The sequence below is a fragment of the Sceloporus occidentalis genome, unplaced genomic scaffold, assembly GCF_023333645.1.
Source record: "Sceloporus occidentalis isolate IW3139 unplaced genomic scaffold, rSceOcc1.0.p SCAF_1, whole genome shotgun sequence".
In the NCBI taxonomy this organism is placed as follows: domain Eukaryota; kingdom Metazoa; phylum Chordata; class Lepidosauria; order Squamata; family Phrynosomatidae; genus Sceloporus; species Sceloporus occidentalis.
This window is the reverse complement of record NW_028316981.1, coordinates 4,103,195-4,129,066: the sequence shown is the minus strand read 5'-3', so window position 1 is coordinate 4,129,066 and position 25,872 is coordinate 4,103,195. Positions and strand designations below refer to the sequence as shown.

Below are 25,872 nucleotides of genomic sequence, written 5' to 3'. Positions count from 1 at the left end.
GAGGGGTGGGGAAAAGGAAGAACCTCCCGATCCTCAGCCTGTGGGTCCTAAGAGCAGCGAGTTCCGCTTCCTAGAGAGGCAGGGAAAATGTTAGTAGGGGCAGGGAAGGAGGAGAGTATGGTGCACTGTGACGTCATTCCAAGGGGAGGGCGGGGAGAGGAGGAGGAGAGAAGGAGTTTCGGGAAGAAGGAGAAGGAGGTGAGGGACTTCAGAGGGGCCCCTGGAGAGAGGGAAGGAGACAGTGGAAGAGAAGAAGAGGGAGGGGAAGAGGGAAGGGCAGGAAGAGAGGGGGAGAGAGAGGGAAGGGGTGAGAAGGGGAGAGGGAGTCGGGGAAAGAGGGAAGGAAGGCGCTCATCTTTTGGGGGCTGGAGTGAGGGAGAGCCTCTCCCTTTCCCCCCAAAATCATGGCAGGAGGGGTGTCTCCTGGAGAGAGAGAGGGGGGAGCCTGGGTGAGGGGGGTTGTTTTGGTGGATGCAAGGGAGCCTTCCTCCCCCCCCCCCCCGCATAGAAGGCCCCCTAGAGGCTCTTCCTCCTCCTCTCCCTTCTGGGGGGTGGTCCCCTGGGCCCCCCAGATAGAGGAAGGGGCTGCAAGGGAAGAATCAGGTCCTTGATGGGTGTGTGACTGTGGGGTGCCAGTATGGCCGGAATTTGACCAGTCCCCCCCCCCCCCTTGGCCTTCACACTGTAAGTTACAGCCCCTTCTCTGCATCTGTCAGTCAGGAAAGCTGGGCACAGAAAGGGCCATGACTCAGGGACAGAGCCCACGCTTTGGGTCCAGAAAGTTCTGGGTCCTTCCCTTGAGGGAGCAGAGACCCCAGCCTCAGACTGTGGAGAGCCATTGCCAGTCAGGGCAGGCATTTCTAAACCACAGGGACTAATGGCTTGGCTTGAGGTGATCCAGAGACCCTGAAGGAATGCACCCTGCTTCTTGGAAGGATTTCAGGGTATGCCAGTAATAGGAGTAAACAATAAGGAGACGTTTTAAATCCAAAAACACACAGTCAAGAAAAGGGTGGGTTTTTAAAAAAAATATGTGGCAGTCTTGCTAACTAAAACTTCCTTCTTTCATTCACCAACAGATGTTCCGCCAGTAGAAGAAAAGGGGCCTTGCTTGGCTCCCTCAATGGAGGCCAAAGTCCAGCAAGAACCGCCCCCATTCCCCATTTTCCCAGCTCCATCTGTTCCAGAAGAGCAGCCACCAACCAAGACGTCTCCTGGGCCTGAGACCCTTGAGGACGCTCGGCCCCTCCATTTTGCCAAGGGAATGGACATGGCAGCCATTTGTGGAGAGACAGACAAAGAAGGGGTTGGGAGTGGTGAGGAAGGGGTCTTCCAAGAGCAGGACATGTTTGCCCTAAATGAAGAGGATGTCCAGGCCTTCAAGGTGTGTAGGAAGTACCAAAGGTGTACACTGTGTAAAACTGTTAATGAAAGCAGGAGCAATTTTAAGGATAAAAGTTGAAGGACTAGAGCTTGGCGGCACCAAAGACTAGTATGTTTTATTTGGCATCATCTTCTGTGGGCTCCAGTCCACTTCCTCAGATGAATGAATGAATGGGGAGGCACTTTGGACACATGTCTAAGGAAGTGGATCAAAGTCATGAAAGCTCATGCCAAATAAATTAGTTAAGTCATCATGGGTGCCACAAGGCTCTCACAAGTCTTCATATTTCATATATTGTTTCATATTTCATTGTCTTAATTTTTCCTCTTGGACAAGATTTTGGATTGCTATGCATTTGTGCTTAAAAATACTTCATTGCACTTAACAGTGAAATGTGATATGGGAGCTGTCAGCAGTGTTCTTTCCAAGGAACCAGTGAAATACACATCCATTGGACCATCAGATGCTTCTGGAGGAGGGATGGGAAATGTGTGGTCCTTTAGATGTGTTTGTTTGCCCTTGATATATTGGCCCTTGGCAGCGTGGCTCAGATAGAGAGATGCCAGGAGACTCAAGCAGCAGGGTGTTTTTTCTCAGTTCTGTCTTAGAGTTTTGGCTGAGCCCTAGTTTAGGTTTTTCCTTATCAAATTTTAAATATCCAAAGTCCAGAAAAGAAAAGAAAAACCTCTTAAATCTCAAAACAAAAATTTGAAAATATCCTGACATTTGACAGTCCAAACATGAAACATGAAAGAAAACAGTAGAAAATACTCAAAGAATAACAGGACATCTCACTATGTTGAAAAATGGGGTGTTTTGCAGCATGTAATATAGCCTTTCATTATTGACCGCAAGGTGTTGGATCCACAAAGAGTGAGTTAATTCCCACTGAAAAAGTGATAGCTTATCTCCCCTTGATTTTGCATTTCCTTTCATCCACTATTTTATGGTTTCTATGCTGTGCTCCAGTCAAGCAGCCTAGCTGTTCACCACTGGTTAGTTAGTGGTGAGAGTTTTCTGCAAGCTTTATATGAATTTCAGCAAGGAGAAATGTAATGCTAAGGCTGCATCAATAGAAGTATAGTGTCTAGATCAAGGGAAGTAATAGTATCACTCGATTCTACTTTAGTCAGGACTCACCTGGAATACTGTGTCCAGTTCTGGGCACCACAATTCAAAAAGGATGTTGAGAAGCTGGAGCGTGTCTGACCAAAGTGGTGAAGGGTCTGGAAACCATGCCTTATGAGGAGAGACTTAGGGAGTTAGGTATGTTTAACCCATAGAAGAGAAGGTTAAAAGGTGATATGATAGCCCTGCTTAAATATTTAAAGGATGTCATAGTGAGGATGGAGCAAACTTGTTTTCTGCTGCTCCAGAGAATAGAACCCATAGCAATGGATTCAAACTACAGGAAAAGAGATTCCACCTCAACATTAGGAAGAATTTCCTGACAGTAAGATCTGTTTGACAGTGGAACACACTGCCCCTGAGTGTGGTGGGGTCTCCTTCTTTGGAGGTTTTTAAACAGAGGGCCATCTGTCGGGGATGCTTTAATTTTGTATTCCTGAATGGGAGGGAGTTGGACTGGATGGCTCTTGAGGTCTCTTCCAATTCAGATGCAAAATACATTAATAGGTACGTGTGTCAACTCACAAATACTGTATTTTCTGGCGTATAAGACTACTTTTTAACCCAGGAAATCTTCTCAAAAGTCAAGAGTCGTCTTATACATCGGGTGTCATCTTATAGGGCAGGTGCTGAAACTTCTGAGCCAGAATGGAGAATCTGCAGTCGCCGCAGATGGTGGGGGGAGCTCAAAAACGACTGCGGCTGCATTCCCATTATATGCGACGATCGTATGAAAGCAGCTACCGCCCTGATAGTCTTGGAGACAGGGAGGGCTGGGCAAGCAGGGAGAGCTGACCAATCCATTCAGGCTTTGTATACAACAAGGTTTCCTGCTAAGTAGCTACATGTCATTTGAATTAAAATTACCATATTGGAATCAAATCTGATGTTTTTTTAATTTTTATATGGTGTGCATTGGAAGAGGGGTAGTCTTATACGGCAAGTATATCCCAAACTCTATATTTTAACTGGAAAATTAGGAGGTCGTCTTATACGCCCAGTCATCTTATACACTGGAAGATACGGTATATGTTTTTTGCAAACAGAGAACAAACAGGAGGAGTGAGGTGTACCTTCCTGAGATGAATGCCAGTGCTTCTAACACAAAGCACTTAATTCAAAGATATAGCCATGTTAGTCTGTAGATTCAGTATGTAGAGAGATCTTGTAGCACCTTTGAGACTAACTGAAATAAAGAAGTTGGTAGCATGAGCTTTTGTAAACTTCAGTCTACTTCCTCAGATGCATAATGGAGACTGAGGCCTGTTACAGACTGCCAAATCAAAGCTGCTTTGGGTCTCTTTGGAGGTATGCTATTTAAATGATGCATGCATCCTAAGAATCTGGAAGCTGCACCAAAAGCTGCACTCCGGTGCTTAGGAATGGAGTGTGGCTTTGGTGCGACTTCTGGACTCTTAGGACCCATGCGTCATTTAAATAGCATACCTCCAAAGAGACCCGAAGCAGCTTTATTTTGGCAGTCTGTAACAGGCCTGAAGTAGACTGAAGTCTATGAAAGCTCATGCTGCCAACTGCTTTATTTCAGTTAGTCTCAAGGGTGCTACAAGATCTCTCTACATACAGCTCACCGAAGTTTTGTTGAGTCCGATGGACACTGGCATCTTTTGGTAGCCTGATTACAAGTGTCCCGGTCTGAGTGCGGTCAGAGAGAGACCACTTTTCTCTCTGTATCTCCATTTTAAAAAGTGGTGTAAATTTTAAAGTTAACTTAAAATTCAAATCCTTTGCATCATCCATTTAAAGGATTCTGAGATGTGCGACACCACAGTTAAACTGTGCAGAGAGGAAAAGCCAGCCAATGAGCGACTCGAGCAAGCAAATGGAGTCACACTGAGCTCACGAAGTGAAGGAGCCTGCCAGCTTTCAACATCTTCCCTGACAACAGCCCAGGATGAACCTGTCATCACAGAACTACCAAAGAGGGGACGAGGGAGACCAAGGAAGCAGCCACAAGTCAGTATAACTCACCTGGTACACACGCTACACCCCACCATTATCTGCCTAAACACCCATAGACATGTGCCTGGAGGAAAGGCTGTGATTCTACATATTTTAGATATTTTAAATGATGATTTAGTCTATGTATTATATTGATAGCGGTTTTACTGTTTTATTGAGTATATTTTATATGAAATTGTAGGTTTTTTTAACTTGTAATGTTGTTTCTATTGTAATCCCGCCTCAATCCACAGGGAGAGGTAGGAAATATAAATAAAATTATTATTATAATTATTATGATTCAGGTGTACATATGCTCAGCAGATAGGGAAGTTCTTGGGTCTTTTGGCATGATGTGGTGGTGCTGGTGGGTGTTTGTTGCTGCTGCTGCTGTTCTGGAATCATCAGTGGGTGCCAGTTCTGGTGAGAAAAAGAGGAGCACACACACAAGCCAGGAAAATAGGGGTTGTGAGGTGTGGGGGTTGTGTGGTGTGTTTATGTAAATCCCTGTTGGCTGCAGTAGCAAACCGTGTGTTCATGTGTAAAAGAGAGAGAGTGTGTGCGTTGCTTTTTTCTTTCTTTTTTCAAAGGCACAAAACTTCAGAAAGAAAGAAAGAAGGAGCAAGTAGGGAAGGGAAGACCCAGGCTGTTTTTGCCTTCACTATGTCTCAGTATTGTGAAGATGTGTAGCAAATGTCTCACACTCTCTCCACCACGCCCCTGGTAAGGCAGGGTAATATCCAGAAACATTTTGTATTTCTGAAAGTAAATAGGCCTGAGGAGATACTAGACCTTTTCTGCTCCTTATGGAATGATGCTGATTTATTTTAATTATTGGTGTGGATGCCACCTCTATTTAGATACGAACTGGAGAGCCATCTCTTAAAAGACCAAGAGGAAGACCAAAAGGAACCAAAAACAAGAGTCCATCTAATTCAACTCAGAAGGTGAGGTTACATCAAAGCAAAAGAGGTGTTTGGATTATTATCTACTCATTAATCAGTAGCCACAGGTTTTCACATATTTAACCTCTGAACTGCAGATTTTGTGATATTTTAATATTATTTAATGTTGAAAGGTTGTTGGAGAATCCTGTGTGTTACAGGCAGTTTTCCTTCTTCCAACTTTAAGAAAAACTAAACCTTTATATACATGTATGTTCTTCTGTATTCAAGACTGTACTGTAGAAGAAATATCAACTACTGTGAAACTGAAACATTCTGAATGTCTTTCCTTCAAGGTGCCTTACAGCCAACAAGAGAGCAAGCGAGTCAGTAGGTGGCAGGGGAGCAAGAGAGGGAAAAAGTTAGTGAGTGGGCAAGTGAGCAGGCAGCCCTGGCGAGAGAATCGAGTTAGAATGAGCACACGAGCTAAAGGAGCTGGTCAGCTTTCAACTTTTTCCATGGCAACATCCCAGAAGCAACTTGTCAGCACAGAACCATTAAAGAAGAGACGAGGGAGACCAAGGAAGCAGCCACAGGTCAGTATATCTCACCACACACAAACACACACACTACACTCAACCTAACCACCCATAGATGTGTACCTGGGAGACAGGCTATGTGATATAACAAATTTTCTGTGTTTCCTCCTGCCTCTTTGGATGAACTCTCTTCACTTCTGAACTCTGCCAAACCTGCAACTTACTCTCTTGATCCAATTCCTACTCGTCTTCTAATCTCTATAGCTCCCTCCTTTCTGCCCTCGCTTCTCCATATCTTCAATCTCTCTCTCTCTACAGGCTCCTTCCCCTCGGACTTCAAACATGCTCTCATTTCCCCAATTCTGAAAAAACCTTCTCTTGACCCCTCCTCCTTGTCTAGCTATCGTCCGATTTCTCTTCTTCCCTTTCTTTCTAAGGTTTTGGAACGGGTTGTCTATTCGCGCTGTCTTGAGTTTCTTGAAGCCAATTCCATCCTCGATCCCTTTCAGTCTGGCTTCCGCCCAAGGCATTCTACAGAGACAGCTCTCACCAAGATCTCGAATGACCTTTTACAGGCCAAGGCTAATGGCCCTTACTCTGTTCTCATCCTCCTTGATCTGTCTGCAGCCTTTGACACCGTTGATCACTGTCTTCTAGTTGATATACTCTCTGACCTTGGGTTCTCAGACTCTGTTCTCGACTGGTTTAGATCTTACTTGTCTGGCAGATCTTTTGCAGTAGTTGCAGGTGGTCAGACTTCATCTCCTGTTCCCTTATCTGTTGGAGTTCCCCAGGGCTCTGTTCTGGGTCCCCTTCTGTTTTCTCTCTACACACTGTCCTTAGGAAAACTCATTAGCTCTTTTGGCTTTTCCTTCCATCTGTATGCCGATGACATCCAGCTGTATCTTTCCGCCCCTGACCTTTCTCCAAGGCTTGAACAGCAAGCCTTGGTGATCCTGGCATGCCCTTGTGGTCTCACGACTTGATTACTGTAACGTCCTCCTGGCTGGGCTTCCTCTTTCTCACCTCCATCCTTTAATCTCTGTTCAGCGTTCAGCTGCACGCATGATCACTTCCACCCACCGCTCTGACCACATCTCTCCAGTGTTGGCATCCCTTCACTGGCTCCCCCTCCCTTTCCGCATTCAGTATAAGCTCCTGCTGTCCACGTTTAAAGCCCTCCATGGACTGGCCCCTCCCTACTTATCAGACCTTCTTTCTCCTCACCTTTCCACTCGGGCCCTCTGTTCTGGTAGTCAAGGTCTGCTGTCTCAGCCCAGGATTTCCTCTGTCCCATCCCGGATTCGCCCCTTTTCACTCGCTGCCCCTCACTCCTGGAACCTTCTTCCCCCACAAGCAAGAGCCATCACTTCTTTAACCAGCTTCAAAACGGAGTTGAAAACCATCCTGTTCAGAAAAGCCTTCCCAGGCATTGCATAATTGTCGCTTACTATTTGATGTTCTTGTGGTGCCTGTTTATTGAACCATTTCCTGTATTGCTATGTACTGTATATGTATTATCCTACTTGAGAGTATGTATTTTCCCTGGAAAATGATTAACCATCCATTATGAAGCCTAGCCCTCCCTCCAGTCCATCTGCCTTGGTCCAGGCCTTGGAGGTAGAGAGGAACTGCTGGACCTCTTACCCTTTCCCTCCACCACTCCCTTCTCCTTCTGTGTCTTGTCTTTTTAGATTGTAAGCCCGAGGGCAGGGAATCATCTAACTAAAAGATTGTATGTACAGCGCTGTATAAATTTACAGCGCTTCATAAATAAAGGATGATAATGATAATAATAATATAGGCACACATGTATTGGTGGTGCACATACTTGTTGGATAGGGAAGCTTTTGGGTGGCATGTGGTGGTGGTGGGTGTTTTTAATGGTTTCTGCTGCTATTGTGGCAGCAACTGTGGGTGCAATTTGATTGCCCTAAATGTTTAAAATCCCTATCTAAAAAACTCTTCATTTATTTAGTCCAACAGCCTCCTGTAATCGAAATGAAACGTTCAGTATTTGAAATCTGAAATAATAATAATAATAATAATAATAATAATAATAATAATATGTTTTATTTATAGACCGCTATTGCGCGATGATCATAGCGGTGTACAGTAAAATCGTAATACAATACAAAATACAGTTAAAGGAGGGAGAAGTCTCGTCCTTCAGGCAGTCCAAGATGTTGCTGGGTCTGCCTGATGGCTCCCTCTGAGGCCAAGATGACAGTTGAGGAGGGAGGGGCCTCTTCCTTCAGGCAGTCCCTGATGTTGCTGGGTCTGCCTGATGGCTCCCTCTGAGGCCGAGATGACAGTTGAGGAGGGAGGGGCCTCTTCCTTCAGGCAGTCCAAGATGTTGCTGGTCTGCCTGATGGCTCCCTCTGAGGCCGAGATGACAGTTGAGGAGGGAGGGGCCTCTTCCTTCAGGCAGTCCCTGATGTTGCTGGGTCTGCCTGATGGCTCCCTCTGAGGCCGAGATGACAGTTGAGGAGGGAGGGGCCTCTTCCTTCAGGCAGTCCAAGATGTTGCTGGTCTGCCTGATGGCTCCCTCTGAGGCCGAGATGACAGTTGAGGAGGGAGGGGCCTCTTCCTTCAGGCAGTCCCTGATGTTGCTGGGTCTGCCTGATGGCTCCCTCTGAGGCCGAGATGACAGTTGAGGAGGGAGGGGCCTCTTCCTTCAGGCAGTCCAAGATGTTGCTGGTCTGCCTGATGGCTCCCTCTGAGGCCGAGATGACAGTTGAGGAGGGAGGGGCCTCTTCCTTCAGGCAGTCCCTGATGTTGCTGGGTCTGCCTGATGGCTCCCTCTGAGGCCGAGATGACAGTTGAGGAGGGAGGGGCCTCTTCCTTCAGGCAGTCCAAGATGTTGCTGGTCTGCCTGATGGCTCCCTCTGAGGCCGAGATGACAGTTGAGGAGGGAGGGGCCTCTTCCTTCAGGCAGTCCCTGATGTTGCTGGGTCTGCCTGATGGCTCCCTCTGAGGCCAAAGCTTTGTCACATCCACTTAAATGACTCTTTTTATTTACTATCAAGCGGCAAACCTAGATGGAGGTGGGATAGTTAAAACAGTCATTGTTCTTGAATTGTTTGAATCCTAGGCACCTTTTAAATTCTACAAAGACTTTTCATTTTACTAGAAAGTGGTAAAGACAAGTACCTCACCCCACTGTACACAACGTACAGCATTCCTTTAAGTTAGACCTGTGTTTCTCAAACAATAGGGCAAGACCTCCAGGTATGACAGCTGTAGGGGGGCACAAGACTTTGAGGCCCTGAGCCATCCTCCTCCTCCTCCAAAACTTTTTTATGTGTATAATTCACACATGCATTTCATTAAATATTGAATTTACATAAATAAAACTGTTCTAATTTGAACAGTGCTATTTCCTTATAAAATGTTACTTAAACTTTTTACCCTTGGGCCCCACTTTACATCTACATGTGACATCAACCCCCTCTCAACCTAGTATATTAATAAAAATATTTTGAGAGGGGGTTGATGTCACATGTAGATGTAAAGTGGGGCCCAAGGGTAAAAATTTTGAGTACCACTAAGTTACACAAATGGAAAGAGACTGAAAGATACAGAACACAGCAAAATTCTCCTTTGTAGCTTTAAGAAAATAAAAGCTGTCTATAGTTTAAACCAACTTAGATATTTCATTGTTTAAAACAAAAATGTTGGGAGATCTGTGTCTTAATTCATCTTATTTGTGTGACTGTTTTTGAAATGTCTAAATTGATTAGAAAAACAGTAGTCACCCTTTAAAAGTAAATTTAATTGGAAAGAGTGTGAAAATACAGCTTTTTACAATTTTGCCATATATGTTTAGTGGTCACTGGACATATAAGGCAAAATTCTCATTAATGGTTCTTTTCCCTTTCTCTTTATTTTCTTATTTAAAACTGAACGCCTCAGTGACACAGTTGGATTTGTGCTGTTGCTTGTATTTAGGATCTTTGTTGACATCCTTGCCTCAATGGCATGTCTTCTTATATTTAGGAACCAATGGGAGAGCCATCTCCTAAAAGACCAAGAGGAAGACCTAAAGGAAGAGGAAACAAGAGTCCATCTAAAACAGCTCAGAAGGTAAGATTACTCAGTAATCTCAAGATTTCACACATTTCACCTCTGAAATTCAGAGCATGTGCTAGAATCATAGAATTGTAGAGTTGGAAGAGACCACAAGGGTCATCCAGTCCAACCTCCTGCCATGCTATTTTAATATTATTTCATTTGGAGTGTTGTAGGAGATTTCTAGGCATCTTAAGGGCAGTTTCCTTATTTCAGCTTGATAGAATGATAAATAGAATCGTAGCGTTGGAAGAGACCTCAAGGGCCATCCAGTCCAACCCCATTCTGCCAGGCAGGAAATCTAAATCAAAGCATCCCTGACAGATGGCCGTCCAGACTCTGTTTAAAGACCTCTAAGGAAGGAGACTCCATTACACTCCGAGGGAGTTTGTTATAGAATCATGGAAGTTGTTTACAAAATAAACCCTTTCTGCATTCAGGACTTTGGAAGAAATAGTTCTTAACAGTGGTGAGACTGGAACATCCTGAATGTCTAACAGTAACCATTCAATTTCCCCAGGTTTCTTAATAACAGGAGCATCATTAGGAGGGTGCGAGGAGTGTAGGCCGCACCAGGTGACCCCCCCCCCTAAACGGGATTGGGGACAGCACTGCTCCCCAAATATCTGTCTTTTGGCACAAAGGGGCTGTGGAAGTCTCCTGTGTCCCTGTAAAGTCCAGGAGCTCAGTGGAAGAGAAGACATGAGTGGGGCAAGATTCAGTGGGTGGAGAAAGGAGAGGCCTCGGTTTTTAAAAAAAAATTAATTGCACTCTTTTAAAATTTTCTTTAAAAAAATCACATCTTACCAAACTTGACCATTAATCACATTAAACTATGTAAATGTATTTACTATACTGTAATTTAAAGGTGTAATTTTCCTTTTGCTAATTGTTTATGTCATAGTTACTGCCATTATATTCAGTGATATACGGGAATTACGATTTACGAGTAACGTTAGTACAAAAATATTACGAAGGATTCTGAATATTATGGGAGGAGGTCAATGGCAGTGCCACCATGACTTACTGTACCATGTGTCACCTGCCCTAAAGACACCACTTCTGTGATGTCTGCTGTTGGAATCCAATCTTACAAGAATCCACACAGAGTCCAGTCTTCAAGTAAGAGCAGTAAGTTTATTCACCCATGAGCTACTGAGCACAGCCAGTCCCAGGAGAGTGAGATGAGGAAGAGAGAACAATGAATCCCTCTCCAACCCTCTTAATAGTATATATAGACTACAGCTGATATCACTAAGGGCTGTGTCTTAAAGGTACCTTACATCACATCTCCTTTTCATGGAAATATAAAAAACCAATGATTATACACTTTAGAAAATAATACACTTTATACAGAATTTTAAAAACATAAGTAGAAAACATACATATAAAGAATACAATATTTCTCATTGACCTAACTTACACAAATGATAAAGAGTCACCTTAGGACCAAGGTGCATTTTCAAGGAGTATATCTCTCTGGCCTAAACACTGGTCTACCATATGATGTTATATATGTCGGTTGCCTATCTGTTGTTGGTAATGTTTGCATCTCATTATTATTCTCAAGAGCCCCACCATATCCATTGATTAATGCATCTTGTGTTACACTTCTGTCACTGATAATTTCTGACATCCGTTTTCTTAATTGGCGTCTATTACGTCGATATATCCTACCATTAAGAGTCTTTATTTGGTATGACCGTGGTTGTTTACATCTTTCTATCACTATGGCAGGAAGCCATCTTTCCTTGGGGTCATTAGATTGCATCCAAACTGCATCTCCCTCTTGTAATGGTTGAAGTGGTCTAGCTGTTTGATCATAAAAATGTTTTTGCCTTTGTTGAATTCTTTGTAGATCTTGATGCACATTAATAGGAATCCTAGGGCATAATAAACCAGTTGTTATGGGAAGTTTACTTCTCAACATCCTGCCCATCAACATTTGTGCAGGCGAATATGACAACCCTGTGACTGGTGTATTGCGATATTCCAACAATGCTAGATGTAAATCCCCACCAGCCCTTCCCTACTTTGTTCATAAGCTGTTTGATAGACTGAATTGCTCGTTCTGCCATACCATTAGATTGTGCATATCCTGGACTACTAAAGCATTGTTCAAACCCCCACTCTTTAGCAAATGTTTTAAATTCTTGACTAGCAAATGGCATGTTATCACTCACCATTGTTCTTGGTATCCCATGGCGAGCAAACACAGACTTAAGCCTACAAATTACCGTTTTTGCAGTTTTATCAGGTAGACTTATTATTTCTGGATATTTTGAAAAATAATCAACTATCAACAGAAATGGACAACTATCCTGTTCAAAAATGTCTATCCCCACCTTTTCCCATGGCATTTCAGGAATATCATGTGGTTTGAGTGGTTCCTTTTGGTTGTTTGGAGCAAAACATGCACAGGCACTACAGCTCCCCACAGCCAGCTCAATATCTCTTGACATCCCAGGCCAATACATTAATTTCCTTGCTCTTTCTTTGGTCCTTTGAATCCCTTGATGGGACTCATGAAGTTGTGTAAGTACATTTGGTCTTTGACTTGTTGGAATAATCATTATTTCTCCCATAAAAAGAACTCCATCCTGGCACCAAACATGATCTTTAACTGGCCAGAAAGCTTTTGCTAACGGACTTAAATAAATAATAAATAAATTTTTTATTTATACCCCGCCCTTCCAAACGATCAGGGCGGCTTACAAGAGCACCAAAGTGCAAACATCATACAAAGTTAAAAACAGCCAAGACCATAAACATAATAACAATCCTTAAAAACAATAAAAAGCCCCTTAGCCCAACCTCTCGGCCACGAGAGAGGAGGGAGGCCCGTAGGATATTTAGTCGGGGAATGCCTGATTAAATAGGAAGGTTTTAAGACCCTTCCTGAATTGGGCCAGGGTGGTAGATGAGCGGAGCTCCATGGGCAGCGTATTCCAAAGGGCTGGGGCAGCTGTGGAAAAGGATCTTCTGGCAGTAACAGCCAACCTGGCCCCAGGCACCTTCAGGAGTTGCTGCCCAGATATTCTGAGGGTGCGAGGCGGAATGTACGGGGAGAGGCGGTCCTTCAGGAAACCTGGGCCCAAGCCATTTAGGGCTTTATAGGTAATAACCAACGCCTTATATTGAGCTCGGAAGCGGATGGGCAGCCAATGGAGATCTTTAAGCACAGGTGTTATATGGCTGGTCCTGGGGACACCAGTGACCAGCCGCGCTGCCATGTTCTGCACCATTTGCAGCTTCCGAGTTTGGTATAAGGGTTGCCCCATGTAGAGTACATTGCAGAAATCCAATCTCGAAGTTACCAGAGCATGTACGATGGTTTCAAGGTCCCTCTGGGCCAGGTATGGGCGCAGCTGGCGAATCAGCCGAAGCTGATAACAGGTACTCCTGACCGTCGCATTCACCTGAGCAGTCAGGTGAAGGGACGAGTCAAGAAGCACCCCCAGACTGCGCACGGAGTCCTTCACGGGGAGCGTGACCCCGTTCAGGACAGGTGGAACCACCACCATTCCTGGACCAGGGGAACCTATCACCAGTACCTCCGTTTTCTCTGGATTAAGTTTGAGTCGGTTTTCCCTCATCCAGCCCATTACTGACTCTAGACAGGCCACGAGAGGAGAGACGCCATCCCTGGTCACTGCATCAGTCGGAGACATAGAGAAAATAATTTGGGTGTCATCAGCGTACTGATAACCCCGCGCCCCATGTCTCCGGATGATCTCTCCCAGCGGTTTCATGTAAATGTTAAATAGCATGGGAGACAGAATGGCTCCTTGAGGGACCCCGGTTTTAAGGGCCCGCTCGCTGGAGCACACGTCTCCCAGCTGCACCATCTGGGACCTCCCAGAGAGGTAGGAGCGGAACCACTGGAGCGCAGTGCCCCCGATTCCCACCTCAGCCAGGCGCCCCAGAAGGATACCATGGTCTATGGTATCGAAAGCCGCTGAGATGTCCAAGAGCACCAACAGGGACACGCTTCCCCCGTCAATGCTCAGACGGAGATCATCGACCAAGGCGACCATGGCCGTCTCAACCCCGTGACCCGCCCGGAAGCCAGTTTGAAATGGGTCCAGATAATCCGTTTCATCCAAGACCGCCTGAAGCTGGATCGCAACCACCCTCTCGATCACCTTTCCCAAAAATGGTAGCAGCGAAACAGGCCGATAATTATTATGAACCAGGGGGTCGAGGGAGGGCTTTTTTAGGATCGGTCTTACTATGGCCAATTTAAGATCCGATGGAAATCGCCCATCCCTGAGAGATGTATTAATTATCCGGCGTAGCAAAGACGTTACCGCCGGTCCCCCCTGGGCCGCTAACCATGAGGGACAGGGATCGAGGGAGCAGGTCGTCTTCCGAACACTTCCGAGGATCTTGTCCACATCCTCGGTACTCACCAACTCGAACTGATCCAGTTTAACATAGTCCACGGAGGCTCTGGACACTTCTACCCTAGGTTCTGCCAAAACGTCGGCGTTCAGACCTTCGCTTATACGAGAAGTTTTATCCACGAAAAAGTCGTTAAACAAGTCACAGCAGGCCTTAGAAGGTTCAAGGATCTGGTTCAGGGTGGGAGGGAGCTGAGTTAGCTTACATCTCTCATATATTGTGGCCATCCTTGATCTAGGTATGTTTGAACCATCTTAAGCTGGGGATCACATTTTGTTGCCTCTTGTATTATACACACTTTGTCTGGATGCATTGCTAAAGCATTCACCTCATGTATTACTTTCTCATCTCCCATGGAATGCTCTTCACTACAAGGAGGATCTACAGTGGCTCTTGACAAGGTATCAGCCAGATACATAAGTTTACCAGGGGTATATACAATGTTAAGTTGATACCTTTGAAGCTGCAAAAGCATTCGTTGCAATCGAGCAGGGGCACTGCCTATTGGTTTTTTACAAATTGACTCTAAAGGCTTGTGATCAGATTGAACTAACACAGTTTTACCAAACACATATTGATGAAACTTTCGTACCGCATATACAACCGCAAGCAATTCTTTTTCTATTTGTGCATAATTTTTTTCTGCTGAGTTAAGTGACCTAGAGGCATAGGACACCGGCTTGTTGTCCTGAAGCAGACATGCTCCTAAACCATCTTTTGATGCATCTGCCTGAATTACAACTGGCTTTGTCACATCAAAATATTGAAGCACAGGTGTGCTACACAACTTTTGTTTGATAGCATCAAAGGCTTTTTGATGTTCTGGCATCCACTGAAAAACTACATTCTTTTTTAATAGGTTTCTCAATGGGGCCGTCAGCTCTACCTCTTGTGGAATATACTTTGCCAAATATTGTACTGACCCTAAAAATCTCAGGACCCCCTGTCTATCCTCGGGCGGTTTCATTTCTTGGACAGCCTTAACTTTCTCAGAATCTGGTCTGACTCCTTCAGCAGTCACTATGTGGCCCATGTATTTTACAGAGTTTACCTTAAACTGGATCTTTTCTTTATTAAATTTAATGTTGTTGGCAAGTGCTGTTTTCATGACCTGGTGTAAAATTTCATCATGCTGTTCCACTGTTTCTGCTGCTATAATCATATCATCTGCTATCATATGTACACCTCTTATATGTCCAAATGTTTCTTGGTTCTTTTGTTGAAAAACCTCACTTGCAGATTTAAGCCCGAATGGTAAGCGATTAAAACAATACCTTCCCCATGGCGTATTAAATGTACATAATCTGGATGATGCTTTATCCAGTTTTACCTGCCAATAACCATCTTTTTCATCTATGATTGTAAACAATTTTTTTCCAGCTAACTGACTCAGGATTTCTTCCACTGTTGGGATGGTATAATGTTGCCTTCTAACTGCCTTGTTTAAATCTCGTGGGTCAAGACATATACGCAGAGTGCCATTCTTTTTTTCTGTGATAACAAGGCTGCTCACCCAATCTGTAGGTCCTATCACTTTTGTTATAACTCCTGCATTTTCCATCTGACTGAGTGTATCCTTTAATTTATCATATATTGCAAAAGGCACTCCCCTACATCCTTGGACAACAGGAGCAACTGTCGGATCAATATATATGTGATGACATCCTTGAAACTCCCCCAAACCTTGGAAAATCTTGGGATACAAGCTGACTAATTTTTCTTGTGTTAATGACCCAGCTGTGTGTATGAGATCTATCCGACGAACTAACTCTAACTTCTCACAAGCTGGTCTGCCTAGTAATGGAATTGTAGAGCAATCTGTTACATAAAACAATAAGTTATGCACCCCTTTTGTTGTATTGCATTCAAACTCAGCCATTCCCATTGGTTGTATTTTTGTCCCACCATATGCTACAAGAACTGCATTGCTCTTAATCAGTGGCTTTGTACCAGGTATCCTAGAAAATATTTTGAATGGTAACACATTTGCTTCAGCCCCAGTATCTAACTTAAAATTAACTATATAGCCTCTTATAGAAATATCAGCATACCACCCTGTATTGTTCAGTTCTTTGTCTAATTCTGCTATCAATAGGTTACTTACACACAACTCATGAATATGTTGTCTGGTTTGTCTGTTTTCAGGATTAGCCATTTTTGTCCTGCATAACTTGGCATAATGGTTTTTCTTGCCACACTTATTACAAGTTTTTCCAAATGCTAAGCATCTCTGAGGTTCATGAATTGTGCCACAACAGCCACACCTGTTCTGACTTTTCCATTTGTCTCTAGTTCTTAAGTCTTTTACTCCCAAAGCTTGAGTTGCAATTTCTTCATTATCTCCGTTTGCAGTCCCTCTGATATCTCCATGAGCCTCCTGTAATTCACACACTCCTTCAAAAGTTGTTGTCATAGTTGTCAGCTGTGCTCTCGTTATCTCATCAACACGGCATATTTCCACAGCCTTCTCAAGTGTAAGGTCTGTTTCTTTCAAAAGCTTTTCTTTCAGTCTTTCTTCCTTTATGCTAAAAACAACTTTATCTCTTATCATGTCATTAATTGCAGTTCCAAATTCACAACTGGCTGCTTTCAATTTAAGCTCAGCAATAAATTGTTCATTTGTCACTCCAGGACTCTGTATATGGTTCCAGAAACAAAATCTTTCAAAAACAACATTCTTTCTAGGCAAGAAATAGGTTCTAAACTGTTCCAGAACCTCTGAAATGTCTTTTGGATTCTCTTCAGCAAAAACAAAGGTGTTATACACAGAAATTCCTTCTTCTCCCACACAATGCAGCAGGATAGCTATCTGCCGCTTCTTTGCTACATTGTCAAGTCCTGCAGCAGTAATATATAACTGAAAAGCCTGTTCCCATTTTCTCCAATTCTGAGCCATGTTACCTTCCATATTTAGAGGAGGGGGAGGCCGAAGTGAATCCATATCTTAATGCACTCTTCCTGTGAAATATGAAAGAGAGAACAATGAATCCCTCTCCAACCCTCTTAATAGTATATATAGACTACAGCTGATATCACTAAGGGCTGTGTCTTAAAGGTACCTTACATCACAACTTCTTAACATTATAATGAACTATTAGCTGGAGCTGAGTGTTTAATACTAAATTCCATGATAGATTGGTGGAACTGAGAATTCTTCTGAAAATGTATAGCTGTCAGGCATTAGTATAAATTTGATTCTTGGGAACTAATCCAGACTATCCTGTCTTGTTCACTAATTAGTTCCAGGGAGGTAAGTTATAGAAGAAATGTCAACTATGGAGCCATCATTATATTGTGAATGGTGGCACAAGATGTAGCTATAAAGATCAATTCAGGGATTTTTTTTTCCCAGTTCATTTTTTTTAAGCTGGGTGGTTTATTGGGTTAGGATGAGGGAAAACCTGTTTTCATTTAAATGTAAATGTAAAAATTGAGTTCTAATGCCAGGCTAATAAGACTTCCCTCCCACAAAGATGCCTGGTGACCTTAAGTGACAGTTGTGTAACTTTGACAATAAACACAAGAGTCTTGTTTCAGTGGAGAAACTGCAATTAGCACTTACATCCTTGTAAAGGATGAGAACAAAAGCATGGTGCTGAAGTATGTTCTCTTCATTCTGTTAATTGTCATGAAGTTTGTGGAGGAATGGCTTTTTTATAAGTCGGTTGTAGCCTCTACTAATTAAAGCTACTTTTTAAAGTACTACTGCTTCTGTAGGCACTCGACTATTATCTTCAGTATTTATCAATATTATAAATAAGCATAGCAATTTATGATAAGTACAGTCTGTCCTCCATATCCATGGATTCTCCATCCACAGATTGAACGAACCATAGCTTAAAAATGTTTTTTTAATTCCAAAAAAGCAAATCTTGGAGTTGTTCACCATTTTGTATAAGAGATGTTGCTTTACTACACCACTGTATATAATGGGACTTCAACACCCCGAATTTTGGTATCAACAATAGATACTGGAACTAAACCCCAGCAGTTACTGAGGGCCCACTGTATTTGTGTGACTGTGATTTTGTGTGTGTTTTATTTTAATCTTTTGAACATCAGTTCAAGAAAGCCTTTCCTGCTATCTGGCCTTTTGTGCCTTTCTCCCCTTTTTCTTCATGCTCTTTCCAACAGAAGCTTCACAATAGGTTTTCAGTCAACAAAAACAGCACCTTCGTGTGTGTGTGTGTGTGTGTGTGTGTGTCTCGAAGTGTGGGTGGGTGGTGAAAATGAATGCATTGAAAAATGCACACTGTATTGTGCATAAAACCTTTACCTGCAGAGAAAGAAGTCCCATTACTTGACACATAAATGAGGCAGAATAGGTACATGAGTCATATTGAGAAATTCAACTAGAAGAAAATATGATTCTTCCATTTCTTTCTCTCCATATGTATATAGAAAAAATATCCACATCACAACCCACCAGGCTACTAATGATCTTCTTGTTGCTCCCAACATGCACGTTCCAATTTGCCAGTTGCTGAAAGACTCACTAGGTGAAATTTCAGTGTGTCTCCCCTTTGGCTCATGAAGCAGCAGCAGTTGAGCCAAAGGGCTGAAGCCCTTGATTTGCTTTCTGCTCCTCAGAAGCCTCTCCCTCCCACCCAGCCACCCCTCATGATTCCTGCCCCCTCCCCATATTTTAAAGGGCTTAGTGCACATTCTGTCATCCTATCCCCCCCCCCCTCATTTTTTGCCCCCTGCATCAGGGGCTCCATCTTGGTGCTACATTGTAACACAAAGGATTCTACTCCCCATTTTTCTAAAGCGGTGACGACAGCAAGTGTCATCAGCCTCATCACCAATAGTACCACTACCATGACTACTGCTGCATCTTCTTCCTCCCTTTCACCTCTCTCTTTGGCAGCATCCAGATGTCTGGCATGGTAGTTGTGATGGTATGCTGCTGCAGGAGTAAGAGGGTGTGTGTGGGCAAAAGCAAATAAAGGAGATCACCTTTGAAATTTTCCCATTTCTTCAAGGTGCTGTGCAAGCGATGGAGAGAGAAAGACAGTGGCTGGGTAGGGAGCAAGAGAGCAGAAAAGCCAGTGAGGAGGAGAGAGAGAGAACAACTCTGGAAAGCAAATGGAGCCATGATGAACACACAAGGTGAAGGAACCAACCAGCCTTCAGTTTCTTCTGTGGCAGCAGCCCAGGATGAACCTGCCAATATAGAACCACCGAAGAGGAGACGAGGGAGACCGAGGAAGCAGTCACACGTCAGTATATCTCTACCTTTCACCTCTCTCACAAACACATGGACACACATACTTTGCTTAACCTAACCATGCAATAGATGTGTGCCAGGAGGAGAAGTTATAAGACTTAGCACACACATGTCCACCAGATAGGGACGCTCTTAGGCTTCTTAGCATGTGGTGGCGAGTGTTTGTTGTTGTTGTTGCTGCTGCTCCTGGTGTGGTGGCAGTGGTGGGTGGAATTTGGTGACTACCTCTGGTGAGGAAGAGAGGGGGACACACATACTGAGCAAGCTGAGAAAATGGGGTTTGTGAAGCATATCTGTGTGTAATTCTCTGTTGGCTATAGGAGAGGACTGTGTGTACATGAGTGCTTGCATTCCTTTCCTTCTTTTTATTTTGAAATGCACAAAACTTCCCTCTGCCTTTGAAAAGGAATGAAGGAAGAAATACAGTGAGTTAGTGAGTGGAAGGAAGGAAGGAAGGAAGGAAGGAAGGAAGGAAGGAAGGAAAAGAAGAATGGGAAATCTGGAGTCTTGTTGCCTTTGCCACGTCTCAATCTTATGTGTGTGAAATAATGATAGCTGGTTGTTGTTACTGCTAGTGTTGATGTTGTGGCAGCTACTGCAGGTGTCATTCGGTAACCTTAAATATTTAGTCTAAGTGCAAGTGGTGAATTGAGGGAGTTTTATTATTAGCAAGAAGATGCACACAACAAACATAAGTGAGAGCAAGAAAATCCTCCCTTATGTGCCAGGTAGGCAGCTTTAAAGGGATTGCATGAGTGAACAGAAAGATTTGTCTTTAGCTACTCTCCTCTTCCAAGAGTTGAAAGGACTAAGTTCAGCTTCCTAGATAGGCAGGAAATGCCTGGAGGAAGGAAGAGAAAGAAGAGGGGCATGGTAGGCATGAGCTGTCCACCCCCACCCCCACCCCAATAAATGTACATTGGGAGGAGGGGGAGAGAGAGAGAGAGAACCCACCTTATGTGAACTTGAAGGCTTTCATGGCTAGCATCCATAGATTTTTGTGGGTTTTTCGGGCTATGTGGCCATGTTCTAGAAGACTTTATTCCTGATGTTTTGCCAGCATCGGTGGCTGGCATCTTCAGAGAAAGATCTTTTCTAAAGATGCCAGCCACAGATGCTGGTGAAACATCAGGAATAAAGTCTTCTAGAACATGGCCATATAGCCCGAAAAACCCACAGAAATCTAACCCACCTCATGTTTCTAGGAAAGAGATATGTCTCTTTGTGTGTTTGTGTCTATGTATGCACACATGCACATAATTATGTGATGCATTATGTGCCGCACATAATGACATTGGGGGGGGGGGCTGTACATCACCACCACACACACCACTGCCAAAAAAATATCACAATCCCCCACAAATGTACACCAAAGTTAATCATGGGGGATTTTTTCCCCATGTTTTCAGGCCCCCCCAGGGCCATTTTAGAAACAGGAGAGGCCTTTTTTAAAATGAGAAGATGAAAAACCCTTTCTTTTATGTATTCCATTTACTATTCCCTAAAAGCAGGAGTCAGAAGATCTTAAATGAAGCCAAGTGACTCAAAAGGGCAAAAGCTTTCCCATCAGCCATCCCACCCCCAAAGAAACATGCACTGACCACATTTTGATAGTACACTTCCTCTATCTGTCTAGCTGTTTGTTTTATCTGTCTAGTTAAAGTGTTTCTGTTTCACCTGTCAATATCGCTAGACTTCAAGAAAATATACGTCTGGTGTGTAGCTGCAATAAAGCCTTTGGAGACCACAAAATGGCCTCAGATTCTCTTCAAATTCTCCCTCCCAGGCAGATCAATAGCATTAGAGACTTAATCAGTCTTAAACATTTTAATTTTTTTAACTGTATTTTATTCTTTTAAAGTGCAATCTGTTTTAATATTTTAATAATTTAATTCTACTTTAATGTACTACTTTTGTATGCTTTTAATTGTACTGTTTTTAAAAAAATATATTGTAAGCCAGCCTGAGTCCCAGTTTTGGGGAAAGGGTGGGTTATTAATAATAGGCGGAGGAAGAATCTGGAGAAGAACACATAAGAAGATAGCAGATTCTGTTCTTTTATGTGAAGTCATGAATTCTCCCCCCAAAATATTTCTAATAATTGAACTAAAAAGCATATGGAGAACCACCCAAATTATTTCTGTTTATGGGGAAACACCTTCAGAAGAGATTATTGTGATTAGAGAAATGTTATCATTTTATCCCTGTTAGCTTCCAGTTTCCTTTGAGGAAGTGGCTGTGTATTTCATCAAGGAAGAGTGGGGTCCTCTGGATCAAGGCCATGGGGCTTTCTACAAGGAAATGAGGATGGAGGATGATGGAAACATAGCCTCTCCAGGTAAGGGGCATTTTCACTTTCAATAAAGGAAAGAAATCTATGGCTGGTACAGTTCATAGAGGCAATTGGCCAGAATGCCTGAGAGGAAAGGGAATAATCTGTAAAATCAGTGATAATGGTCTTGATTCCCAATGAAATCCTGAATTTCTGTGTTCAGCTCCTAATGAGATTATCTTCTTCATTCTCTAACAGGTAATCAGAAGGAGCAGAAGAATTTGGAAGAGCCCTCTATGGTGCATTGGGAAGCAACCAATATTGTTGTGGGAAAAGAGGAGATTGTAAATCCAGGAGGATTGAAAATTCAAATGGAAAACCAATCAAAGAATGAGAATAACTCCTCTGCTTCTCAGGAGGAGGATATTTGTGAAGTCAAAAACTATAAGGGGAAAAGAGGAGTAAAGTGTTCTGACTGTGGAAAAATATTCCAATGTAAAGGTCATTTAAAAGTACATTACAGAATACACACAGGGGAGAAACCATATCAGTGCATGGAATGTGGAAAGAGCTTCAGTCAGCGTTCGAATCTACGTTCACATCAAAAAACCCACACAGGGGAGAAACCATTTAAATGCATGGAATGTGGAAAGACTTTCTCTCATAGTCAGAATTTGCAGTCACATCAAAGAACTCACACAGGGGAGAAACCGTACAAATGCATGGAATGTGGAATGCGCTTCTCTCGTCCTGACTATTTACAGCCACATCAAAGAACTCACACAGGGGAGAAACCATACAAATGCATGGAATGTGGGAAAAGCTTCGCTCACAGTGCAGGTTTACGTTCACATCAAAAGATTCACACAGATGAAAAGGCATATAAATGCATGGAATGTGGGAAGAGCTTCAACTGGAGTGGGCATCTGCGATTACATCAGAGAATCCATTCAGGGGAGAAACCATATAAGTGCTTGGAATGTGGAAAGAACTTTTCTCGGAGTTCATATCTACGTTTGCATCAAAGATGTCACACAGGAGAAAAACCATATCGATGTAAGAAATGTGGAAAGAGCTTCAGTCAGGGTGCCCATTTAAATTCACATCAAAGAATTCACACAGGGGAGAGACCACATAAATGCATAGAATGTGGAAAGACTTTCACTCATAATCACAATTTACATTCCCATCAAAGAACTCACACAGGAGAGAAACCATATAAATGCATCGAATGTGGAAAGACCTTCAGTCAGAGTGGACATCTACATACACATCAAAAAACCCACACGCGAGAGAAACTCTATCAATGTGTGGAATGTGGGAAGAGCTTCTCTGATAGCTATAATTTACGTTTACACCAAAGAGTCCACACAGGGGAGAAGCCATATCAGTGTACGGAATGTGGAAAGCGCTTCAGTCAAGGTGCCCATTTACATTCACATCAAAGAATTCACACAGGGGAGAAACCGCATAAATGTATAGAATGTGGAAAGACTTTCTCTCACAGTCAAAGTTTACATTCACATCACAGAACTCACACAGGGGAGAAACCATATAAGTGCATGGAATGTGGAAAGAGCTTTAGGCAGAGTGGATATCTACGGTCACATCAAAGAACCCACACTGGGGAGAAGCCGTATCAGTGCATGGAGTGTGGAAAGAGCTTCAGTCAGAGTGGACATCTATGTTCACATCAAAGGACCCACAAAGGGAAGAGGCGATATAAATTCATAAAATATGGAAAGAGCTTCAGTAACTGTTAACATCTACATTCACATCAAACAGCTCACACAAATGAAAGCACATAAATCCAAATAATGTGGGGGGGGGGGCTTTTTCTTTAGTAGCCTTTGGGAGGCAGGGTGCTAGTCTGATTTCCCCCTTCCAAATGGAGAGGTGTACCTGGGTTTAAATTGGTTTTTTAAAATCTTTAATGATGTTTTTTACTTGCTAAATTCCTTTTCTTTTTTAAATTAAATCTGCTAAACCGATTTGGCACCAATGCCTCTGAACTGGGCTGAGAGGGGGAGATGATGACAGCTTTGCAAGCAGATGGGGGTTGTACTACGAAACAACCCCCCCACCCCCCAGCAAAATAGGGGACACATGATTTTCTTCACCAAACTCCCCAACCATCCCACATGCTGCCGCCTCCTGCCTCCTCCAGGCTCCAAGTTCCTCTTTCATTCCTCCCCCCTGGTCTTGTGATATTGTACAATGGCGGGATACATACCGCCATATAGTACGTCTTCTATACGTACTAGGGTTAGGAAGGGGCAGTGCTTCCGCACCCCCCTAACCCTAGTACGTATAGAATACGTACAAGATGGCGGCACCCCTTCCACATGGGCGCCATCTTTACGTACTGGACGCATAGCGTCCAGACGTGTCGCGGCGCCTGTGACGTCGCGAGTCCGCGCCAGGCGCCTCGCGACGTCATAAAGGCGCCGCAAGAAGAAGCTCCATTTTGGAGCTTCTTTTTTGCTCCGCGCGGGAGCCGCGCGGTTTGACTGCTGCGGCTCCCTCGCAGAGCAAATGGCGCCGGCGGGAGACCGCCGCAAAGCGGCGGTCTGTATCCCGCCAATGACTGTTATTTAAGTCACGATTTATAGTTTGGTGTGACTAGTAGGCTATACAGTCTTTTCCTAGGTGTTCCCAACATGTCTCAGTTGCCCCCTCCCCTTCTCTCAGAGCACTCTGTGCATGTTCAGAGCACTGCTTTTCTGTAGATTCCAGCACTCTCCTGTCAGAAGAGACTTAAGGACTGCTCCTGTGGGGAACAGAATTATAATTACTACTATTATATTTATTTGTATGCCTCCCTTTCCCTGAAACTGGGACTCAAGAGTGGCTAACAAGATTAAAACAGTACAATTAAAAGCATAGAAAAATGTTACATGAAAACCTGCCAGCAGAAGGCCATCAAGGAGGGGGCCAGTCTGGTCTCCCTGGGAAGAGAGTTACAGAGTCTAGGGGCAGCCATAGAAAAGGACCTCTTTCTTGCCCCACCAACAGTGCTTGTGATGATGGTGGGACAGAGAGATGGGCCTCGCCTGAGGATCTCGGAGCCTGGGCTGGCTCATACAGGGAGATATGGTCTGCCAAATAGCCTGGACCTGAACTATATAGAGCTTTATAGATCATAACCATAAACATCACTTTGAATTGTGCCTGGAAACAAACTGGCAGCCTGTGGAGCTGTTTTAATAGAGGTGTTGTGTGAACTCTACAACCTGGCCCTGTTAACAGTCTGGCTGCAGCTCTTTGGACCAGCTAAGTTTCTGAATACTCTTCAAAGGGAGTGGAGCGTGTTACAGTAGTCCAAATGGGGTGTAACCAAGGCATGTCCCACTGTGGCCATATCTGACATCTCAAGGAATGGGCACACTTGACACACAAGCTCTAAATGTGCAAAAGCACACCTGGTCACTGCAGAGACCTGGGCCTCCAGGTTCAAGGCTAAGCCCAGGAGTACCTGCATCTTTTGGCCATCTAACACAGGCTGAATCCCCATTCCCCTGATCTGCCTTCTGACTGACCAGGAGCACCTCTGTCTTGTCTGCATTAAGTTTCAATTTGTTTGCCCTCATCCAGTCCATTACTCATGACAGACACTGCTCTGTTTTTAAATATTACAGGGAACTGTAAATAATATATGTGGAAGACATGGATTATTAGTAGGGTGATAAGATGTTTCTGCTGTTATGAATTAAAACTAGATCTTAAAACAGGGAGAAATTTCTGTTGTAAAGCTCTTTTAAATTTATTGTCAAGTAATACTTGTAAATGTGTTTAATTCTCCTATATGTGTGCATGCTGAGAACACCTTTTTGCCTCGGAAAGCTGTCAGCACCACTCTTGTTTTATGACAGTGAAGTGATCCAAGAAGTCACAGATTTTACACAAGACTGCATGGAAAGTGGGCCCTTTGGGATTTTTCTGGCTGATTAATATAGTGTGTATGAGTGTGTTTCCCACTCAGAAGGTGGCGTTATGGACCA

General features: G+C 43.6%; 1 protein-coding gene across 1 annotated transcript; it reads left to right on the top strand.

The window, feature by feature from the left end:
- The first annotated feature begins 117 nt into the window (after positions 1–117).
- On the top strand, positions 118–24,085 carry LOC149320425 (uncharacterized). The gene is made up of 9 exons (XM_089500648.1): positions 118–198; positions 1,080–1,384; positions 4,277–4,486; positions 5,332–5,418; positions 5,712–5,951; positions 9,894–9,980; positions 19,355–19,591; positions 21,811–21,937; positions 22,130–24,085. The coding sequence occupies exons 2-9, from the start codon at positions 1,124–1,126 to the stop codon at positions 23,632–23,634; spliced, it is 2,754 nt and encodes a 917-aa protein (XP_089356774.1). The 5' UTR covers positions 118–198; positions 1,080–1,123; the 3' UTR covers positions 23,635–24,085.
- The last annotated feature ends 1,787 nt before the right edge of the window (positions 24,086–25,872 follow it).